Raw genomic sequence first — 9,935 nt, forward strand, 5'->3', positions numbered from 1 at the left:
AACTCCTGTATTCATATTAATTAATATATCTAGACCCATTATAGACCCCCCCAAAATTCAATATTTTGAAACAACTTTATTATGAACCTCTATCACAAATACCCTTTTGTGTATTTCTCAATCACTGTTGCTTTGTACTTTCTGGGAATTACTCACTTATTTTTAGCACAAAATTCCCTTTAAACCCCTTCAATGTTCTCCTAGATTCTATAACTACTTCTTTAGGGAACTTCCTATGATTACTGTAATACATTCTTAATACCTTGGACCCACAAAATTGATTATTTTGAAAAATCATGTGGCGAGAACAAATAAGCACCTATGGAAAGCTTTATTTTTTTAGACAGTGATATAGAAAATTTATTTTCTTTTTATTCAGTTGTATGATTCAGAAACAGTGAGGATTGCATTGGCTCCCTAAATAATACAGTAACATTCTCTTTTCCCCCTCTCTCGCCTGCACTCTCTCACTCTGTGAGGATGTATATCCAAACCTGTGCTGTTTCTCTGAGATTTTCTGCCTCTTGATAAAAGCTTTGCTTATTTGTGTGTGTGGACATTTATTTAATGACCTCCTGTAGGTCAAGCAAAGTTAATTCAAAAGGAGTTTCTTTACTTTCGAATTCTCTCTCTCTCCTTTTTTAAAGATTTTATTTATTTATTTGAGAGAGAGAACTTGAGGGGATGGTCTGGGAGAGGGGCAGACTCCCTGCTGAGTGGGGAGCCAGACACGGGCTGCACTCGATCCCAGAACCCCGAGATCACGACCTGAGCTGAAGGCAGCCACTTAAGCAACTGAGCCACCCAGGCGCCCCCAGATTCTTTTTATTTTTAAAAATATTTTTTCTTAATGTAATTCACCTAAGAACAAGTTAAAACATCACTGAAATGTGAAAGTGAAAAACTAAAACCTCCCTGTGATCCTAACCCCAGAGATATGTACTATTAAAATATACCATGCATGCTTCTGGACATTTACACAGACACACACACACACATGTGTGTATGTTTTAATCACAAATCAAGACACAAAGACACCAGTTCTCAACTGCCATTTTCAATCAATAATCTTAGAACTACAACTTTTAAGGGGATATAAGTGTAGGACACATGGAAAAGTACAGGGGTGTAATCTATCTAGAAAAACAAACGTTCCAGAAGAGAAATCAGGGTGCCCTGGGAACTTCAGAGAAAACTTCCTAAAGGAGGTGGTACCTATGCTGAAGGGGAAGGAGTTCAATACAGTGTGGAGGAGAGGGAGATGGCCAGCACAGTCATGGGGGGGGGGGGGGACACAGGGCAGCAACATGGCAGATGTGACAAAGGGTGATCTGAGTAAAGCACAGAAGATATTAGGTTTGGTGAGAACACTGCTTGCCTATAGAGAATGAGCCAGATTATGCCTGCATTTGGAAGCCAAGCATTTGAGCTTGAATTTGATGCAGTGATCAGCTGAGAGCCATTTGTTTAAGTTTATGAGGCAGAGGAATGGAAGTGGGGGGGGGTTTCCAGGAGGCCCCGATATGGTAAGGTCTTGCTATATGCCATAGCCTTTTCTCTCTATTTTTATTTAAAGTTGTCATACCCAGATGGGTTGGGAGAGTTAAAATATTTGGAAGGAACCAGCCAGGAACTGGTTGCAGGACTCCAGGCCCAAACTGATGAGCCCTGTAGTTGGGTGTAGAAGCAAAGAAAACATACCAGATGGTTGGAGGGAGACTTACTTGACTCTTGGGTAGGAGAATCCACTTAATTACAGACCCATCCCCAAGCAGAATGAGCACACACCTGGGTACCAAGATGACCCTGCAACAATCCAGGTAAACCCTTTAACCTCAGCTTCTTTATCTGCAGGGAGCTGGGGATATGGTTTCTAAGTTTCTTGAGCAGTCTGTGGTGTTTACTGATCTATTTAGTATCATTCTGCAGATGAACCACAACATAGATGAACATGTATACACATTCCGTAATTTGCATGCCTTCACATTGCTGGATGCTGCCGCCAACCACTCCATCAGAGGTTTTCGACTTCAGCAGCTGATTCCTGTTTAACATGAGGTCGTTGGCAGATTACTGTTGGCATTTTGCCTTTTCCATGCAGAAGGGACTTCACATTTCAATCATGGGACTTCTAAGAGTAATCAAAGTAAGATTTTTTTTTAAAAATCCAAGGTGGAAGTGAGACAGACAAACTTTCATTTTGGTTTACAAGTTATGTTCTGTGATTCCGTATTGCTGGAGAAAGATAAATGTCATGTGTCTTGAGAAGCCGCCAAGAGATAATGCCAGCACATAGTTTCTCTAACCTTTACATATGCTTCAGTGAAAGCATGTGGAGAATTTAAATGAAACTGTATGCTGCATAAGTAATCTGGCCTTAGACTGGAAGGGATAGAGGCAAATGGTGACTGTCACTGCTGAAAGTATTTTTCCAAGACACAAGCAGTTTCATGTTAATTGAAATGAAAACATGGTACTGAACATTTAAATTAACAAATCCATACTAGGAGTCTGTTGTGTTCAAGATATCAAACAAACGAACGGATTACACTAGGTAATGCATCCTTTGGGACATTTCCTTCCCTGTTTTCATTTAGGTAGGACCCCCCAAAAAAGGAGTTCATCTGGCATGGAATTCTGCCTTCTGAGTTTGTTTTACAATAACCAGAAAAAGCTGTAACTTGTTGGTAGTGAGATGAATGACTATTAGCATAACTATTCTCTCTTACCTTTTTAGAAAGCTATTCGAATGAAATTTTGATAATATCGTTGGGTGCTTGGAAAATCTTAGGAATAATTCTTCCAAAAATGAGTTTTCCTTGCCCCTAGATGGTAATACTTTGTTATGTTGTAATACTAGTAAGGTTTAATTTTTTAAAAAGCCTCTGGGTGTGCACCATGAGTTTCCAAGAGCAGTACTAATACCTAATGAAACCAAAGAGTGGGTAGAATTACCAGATAAGAAGAAAACAAACTGGTCTTGCAGATACAAAAGCATGACTAGTCCAGAGATGACCTTTCATTCCTGTGGCAATCCATTGTGTAATTTGAGAACATCCAGTATGAACAGAAGCTGTGGTTAATTTGCCCTGATTATTCAGTGATATACCTCGGAGAAGTCATTTAGATCCAAGTTTTATTTATTAGCTTGGCCTCTTTATCAACTATATGTCTTAAAAATTTTTTTTTTTTACTTCTCTGAAATCTCAGTGTCCTCAACTGTAAAACGGAGCTGTTAAAACAGTTCATTTTAAAGGTTATTGTGGGGCACTGGGTGGCTCAGTCGTTAAGCTTCTGCCTTTGGCTCAGGTCATGATCCCGGGGTTCTGGGATTGAGCCCCACATCGGGCTCCCTGCTCCGTGAGTCGCTTCCTCTGCTGTATTCCCTCTCTCACTGTCTCTCTCTCTCTCTCTGTCAAATAAATAATATCTTTAAAAAAAAAAAAAAAGGTTATTATGCTGCTCTCTGAAAAGAATCGATAGGCATTGTCAGCCTTGTCATTGTGACCATGCTGTCCTATGAGGCTTATGATTTTCCCCCTTGCATCTTTTCCAGAGATTTCCTATAGTACCGGGAATAGAAAAGGACTGTCAGTGAGCACTTCCATGTAGACTGGAATGGGTGATCTGAATCGAGGCGGAAGGGAAAGTGGAATCGGGATAATACAGGAAATAGGAACCAAGCTTTTTAAAAGACTTTTGTCTTTAAAAAGCTGCCTGCCATCCGTGGAATTTGGACAACTTAATTACAAATATTACAGTTCCTGATTTTAGATCAGACAACAAAGATTTATACTAATTTCTTTTGCCTCCATCCATCTACCCATCTGCTCATTCAGTGGGCCAGCAACATTTACTGGGGCCCCGGTAAATCCAAGCCAAAAATTGGCCTGAGATTAGAGAAGGAAAACATAGTTACTATCTTTAAAGAACACAGAGCCTATGATGGTTAGATATTTCCTGCCTTTCCCAACTTTGAGGTGATATTGTACAGACTAGAGATAATATAATCAGATGCTGAGTGATTTGGATCCTTTTGCAAGGCCACTTTTGTCCCTTTCCTTTGGTCATTTGAAATAATTCATGGGGAAGAGAGAGAAGTAAACAGAAATTAGCATGATGACCATATCTGTATTGTTCTCAGCATCCTTGACTGCCAGTCCGTGTCTCTAATCTCATTTTGAGTGCATTTGACCATGCTGTGATTAGCACACGTGCGCTGTGTCATGTACTAATCAAGGTTGCTGGTGTTCATAGAACTGCTGCCCAACCTCGCTTACGTCAGAGCACACACAGAAAATGAAATTGTGTATGCCACACTGAGGTAAATGAACAAGGCAGCTTATCATGAGGTACCAGCCCAGGGGTTTTGCTGCCCCAGTCTTGTGCAGCACTGAAAGGTGGTTGGGGCTACACACCTGTGATGTGTTTGCAGCACACCTGTGCACTGTCAGCTACGTTACATTTGGAGCACCCTGCATTTAATTACCCCCAGGTTTTACCTTCTTCGCTGACCCAGGGCCTTACTTAATTTTGTTTGGCCATGAACACTTTGAGCACATTAACTATGGTGGCCGTGTGTTACGGTTTAGTAGGGAATGTATAGACTTTAGAGGATTCCAAAGAAAAATATTGGAGTAAAAACATTACTGTAGGTTGAAGACAGCTTCTCATAATGAAAATAAGCTGACTTGGGAACTGAGAGTCCTGGACTTCCATGCTAACTTGGATCACCTTTGGCAAATCACTTCTCTCTGAACCTCAATTTCCTTATCTTTAAAATGAGGTGGTTTGAACAAGATGAACCCTCCGGCTCTGTAGTTTTGATTTATTTCTTGTTTATTTTTTTTAGAGTATGCACATACACATGCAGGGGGAGGGGCAGTGGGAGAGGGAATCTTAAGCTGGCTCCACACTCAGCACAGAGCCCAACGCAGGACTTGATCTCACAACCCTGAGAGCCAGATGACGGAGCCACCTGGGTGCCCGGACATGCCTGGTTCTGTAGATGCCTGTGCATCTTTGCTGTCAAGTCAGCTGCTCTTCCCTGAGCGTTTGCTGTTTGGACGCTTAGTCACTGGCTTCCTGCATGTGCCCTAGGGCCAGCTTCATGGGGCTCCACTATTTGGATGCTAGAGGAATTGAAACCTAAGTACAATGCTTGATGAAGAAAAGATGATAGACACTCAGTCGGGCATCTGAAAGGAATGAAGCTAGCTGGGATCACTGAAAGTCCTTCAGTGTCTTTTAAGTGTGGTTCAGGATTCCCATCTAGCTAAATGCCTCACTTGATTAAACCTGGCAACCCTGACAGCCTGAACCTCTTGGGATGAGTTTTCCTAACTTTCATTTCCAGAAATACTACTCAGATACATAAACCATGTAACCATGTATGCAGAAACCAAGTATCAGTTGTCCAACTTGTGGAAGAAAAGTCCCATTATGAATTTTCTTTTTCTGTATTTATCTAAGTCCTTTCTGTTTCGCATGTGTTGGATGGGATGAGGCTGCCTGGCCGGAGAGCAGCAGAGAAGACTTATAGGAATGCATAGATAATCAAGAACTAGCCACATTATGGTGATGTTAGTGATGGTAGTCCGCCCTGATTGCAGACTAAAATGGTAGCATTTGTTCATTCCACGGAGGTTTCATTGTTCATTTGCCATGTGTCAGAAATTCTCTAGGAACTAGAAAAAAAATCTGAGAGATCCCTGATCTAGTCAGACAAAGCCACATTAATGATACATTGTTAACCTTGGACCTTTTTTTAATAAACACATCAGTAACTGATTCCTGATGTTCAAAATTCTCTCTTGCTGCTGTCCATTAGCATACACTTACTGAGTTATGTATCAAATACACTTAAAAGGGCAAAACTAAATAATGCATTCACGTATCAAAAAATACTTCTAAGTAGGAGTGCCTGGGTGATGTAGTCATTTAAGCATCTGACTTGTTTTCGGCTCAGGTCTTGATCTTGGGGTTGTGAGGTTGAGCCCCACATGAGGCTCTGTGCTCACTGGGGAGTCTGCTTGGGATTCTCTCTCCCTCTCCTTCTGCCCCTCCCCACTAAAATAAATAAATCCTTTTAAAAAATATTTCAAAGTATATAAAAATTCACCCAATAATATACCCTTTAGGAAACATAATGTTTCAGATATACTGCAGAGAGGATCCTCATGCACATATGTGTGTATTATGTAGTGTATGTATGTATATTATGTAATTACGTAGATGATACATGTTCAAAAAGGATACTCGAACCTAGAGGGTAAATAAGTCTGGGTTTATGTCAGCACACATGCATGTTTGTATCTATGGGGTGAGGAGGAGATTAGGAAGGAAAGAAGGGGGGGACAGAGTAGAAGAAGAGAAGCAAGGGAAAAATAGTCAATGGTCTTAGAAGAAACCACAGAAGTTAGTAAATTTTACCTTAACTCCCAACACCCCATCTATCTTTCCTGTACTGAGCAGCAGCTAGTGTACCATTATTCATTCTATCAACAGATATATCATCGGAATTAAGTTGACTACTACCCAAATCAAACAAAATGAAGAAAGAATAATTTCAGTTTAAAAAAATGTAAAAATATCCAGACGTTAGTTGTACTTATGTAATCCACAACTATGATAAAGAAAACTTACTGAAAGTCCTTCAAAGCAGAAAAAAAATTAAAATCTCAGGGAATTTTTTCCGTTCCTGGCCAGAACCTCATTCCAAGAAGTACCAGCCTGTCTCATTTCAAAATGTTTCCCTTGCCAAGGAAGCGGAAGCGGTCATATTCTTTCCCACCGAACTATGGGTGAATTATAATTATCCTACCTCCTGTGGGACAATGAAGCAGCAAACATCTGCTATACTGAATCAGAAACCCACGAGTGAAACTATACTAAACTGTGAATCATACGTGGACTCAGATGAAAGGTTTTGTGTTGTGTTTACCTTTTTCTTTATTTTCTTTCCATTTAAAATATGGACTTGTTAGCTCTGGCTCCATGTTCTGAGGGAAAGTAGATAGATTCCATTCATTGACTCTGACTTTAACAATGAAAATCCCCAGCTTTAAGTTAGTACCTGGGCAATAATGATAAACGGTTTTCTCTGTTTGATTTGTTATTATCCCCTAAAAGGATGGTACAATTAAGAATATTTGGCACACAGTCTAAGAAGTAAGATCCTTTCGTTTTTTTCACTGTAATGACAATAACAGAGAAGAAAATGGCATTCTAAACTTCTCTTCCAAAAGACTCAAGTTGCAAAACTACTGTTACTTATCATAATTTCAAGTTTCATGATTTTTATGGTAGTACGAAACTGTTTACTTAGTAAAGTCAGGAAAGGAAAATGGAATTTCAATTCTGCATTTTAGTCACAAAGACATAGATAATGGTCTACTTGCTCTGAAATATTGTTTGTGTATCTTTTTATCTATCAGAGAGCAGAAAGACAAACTCGAATTATGGATTCAGCCCAATATGCAGAATTCTGTGAAAGTCGACAATTAAGTTTCTGTAAGTAAATGTTTAATTTTGCTTCATTATATTTAAGAGATCATGTGTTACAGATATACAAAAGTATGGCACAATCTCCGTTCCTTAGAAATGGGTGAATTTAACATATGCATAGCTATAACTGTTAGAAACAGCCCCTACATTGTAGGGAACTCTACAAAAGATTTTACCCAACTCTACTATTTTGTAATGAATAGTCTAAAGAAGTTTTAAAGTAAGACACAGAGAACCATGTTAATTATTTGCATTACTTTTAGTCCAAATACTTCCATTTTCTTTAACATTCTCATTTTATTTTCCAGTTTCTTCATCCTGTTGACACTAGTATGGCTGATCATTCTTGACCCCTAATGGACTTTAGTAGCACAGTCATGACATTTAGAAACCCCCAATATTAATAAATACCAAGCTTTCCATGTATTTATGCATACTCATATTACCACAAGGAAACGTATCAATAGTCTCTTCCATTTTTGTCTGTAACCCCCTACTGTGACAAGCTTTCAGTGTTAGCCAAATTCATCAGTCTGTAATATTCATCAGCTCTTGTAACACTAATAACCTAATGATAAAATTAGGACTGTCCCATCACTGCACAGAGGCTTACTGAAAGTGCATAAAGGCTCATGGTAAATAGTGGGCTCAATTGTGTAGCGAACATCCTTACCACAACAGTTCAATGGTGACTAAGCCTCTGAGGGGAAAGGTCAAAGAGCAAGTGTGGTGAAAAGTCCAGTGAAAAATCTGACAGAAAAGCACATGACCCTAGTCTGAGGGATGAGAGACACAATGGTATCTTTAAATGGAAAACTGTTCTGTGGTCATAATCACAATGTATTTGATTTGAAAAAAGAAAAGGAGAGCTTCATTTATAGATCATAAAGTGCAAATAAATGACACATTTCAAATAGTGCCCCATGTAAATGTCAGTAAAATATAGGAAAACATGTTTTGGAAGCCTTTTTTCCTAACTAAATATACTTTACAGTCTGACTAACAATTTGGCATCATACATCTGTGAAGCATTAAGTAAATGACACTTCAGATCATGGCAATTTCAGCAAATGAGAGGTTTTTGTATTGTAATTTTTAGGTTTAAAGATGGCATTCAAGTCTTTTATAAGTATAAATCTCCAGTTTATAAAGTAACATTTAGTGCTATTCAACTATTTTTTAGAATCATATTTTAAATGTAATTCACTTAAAGGAACAGAAGTGCTGTTTTCACACTAAAATGTGTAGTCACTGAAAGGTCCTAATATATCTTGTGTTCGAAAATCACATTTTTAACAACTAATTTTTTGTTTATAACTCAGTAATAAAATGTAATAAATTAAAAATTAATACTTTCCCTTTCTATATAAAATAGTTATAGTTTAAACAGTATATTATGCTTACTTTTTTTTTTTAAAGAAGAGAGATTTGGGCATTTAAAAATATTTTTGTCTGACGCCCATACATGCTTCATTATGAAACCCGAGTGGCAGAATCTGTTTTATATGCCAAAATGTTGTGGTTGGGAATGCTTAATCCAAGTAGGTCAGCAAATTCAGAACTAATACCCATAACTGGTCAGAATGTTAGGCTCTTTTCATTTCTCCCCTTCTGATAAATTACCAGGGTATAGGAATGACGATCCAGCTGTATATATCTTCTTAAATATTTGATCATAGCATTCACTGATTGGGACTACTGATGCATTTTAAAATTTATGAGTGTGTGACTTTATAGACTGAAGGTAAGTTGTAAAATTGGGATACTGATCAAACTTACGAGACTTTTGTTTTTATATTTATGTAAGTTAGTCATTTCCTTAAAGTTTTTTAAAATCTGATATTCATGTTAATTCACAAAGATAAAATTTAGTTATAAATTGCTAAATCTTTTTCCAAGCCTTTTCCTTCAGCCTTTTGTTTTTATGTGGATTTTTTAAACAAATACATAGATTTTCTTTTTTAGTTAATCTGAGAGTCTTTTTGTATTTTAATTGATGATTTTAATTTATGTCTGTTCAGTTATTTATACATTAGGTTTAAATGTGCTGTCTTTTGGGGGCTTTTTGTTGTTGTTGTTGTTTTTAGCTTTTGGTCTTGGTGTTTTAAATTTACTGTGCCTTTTTTATTTGCTTTTCCTCCTCCTCTTCATTGTTCTGTTGGATTAATTGGATTTTCTTCATTCCATTTTTCCTCAACCAGTTTGTATAGTGTATATTTTAGTTCTATTATTTTAGTTGCTATCCTTAATTTTTTTAATATGTGTCTTTGACTTTAATTTTTTTTTATTTAAATATTTTTTATTAATTTTTTATTTTTTATAAACATATATTTTTCTCCCCAGGGGTACAGGTCTGTGAATCACCAGGTTTACACACTTCACAGCACTCACCAAAGCACATACCCTCCCCAATGTCCATAATCCCACCC

General features: G+C 37.8%; 1 protein-coding gene across 5 annotated transcripts in view; it reads left to right on the top strand.

The window, feature by feature from the left end:
* SUPT3H (SPT3 homolog, SAGA and STAGA complex component) overlaps window positions 1-9,935 on the top strand; it is a 568,770-nt gene that overhangs the window by 420,129 nt on the left and 138,706 nt on the right. For all 5 annotated transcript variants that reach the window (XM_059400348.1, XM_059400346.1, XM_059400347.1 and 2 more), the window contains exon 7: window positions 7,437-7,512. In XM_059400348.1, coding sequence (XP_059256331.1) covers window positions 7,437-7,512 — 76 coding nt within the window. The remainder of the gene's footprint in view (window positions 1-7,436; window positions 7,513-9,935) is intronic.

Source organism: Mustela nigripes, chromosome 5, assembly GCF_022355385.1.
Source record: "Mustela nigripes isolate SB6536 chromosome 5, MUSNIG.SB6536, whole genome shotgun sequence".
Lineage (NCBI taxonomy): Eukaryota > Metazoa > Chordata > Mammalia > Carnivora > Mustelidae > Mustela > Mustela nigripes.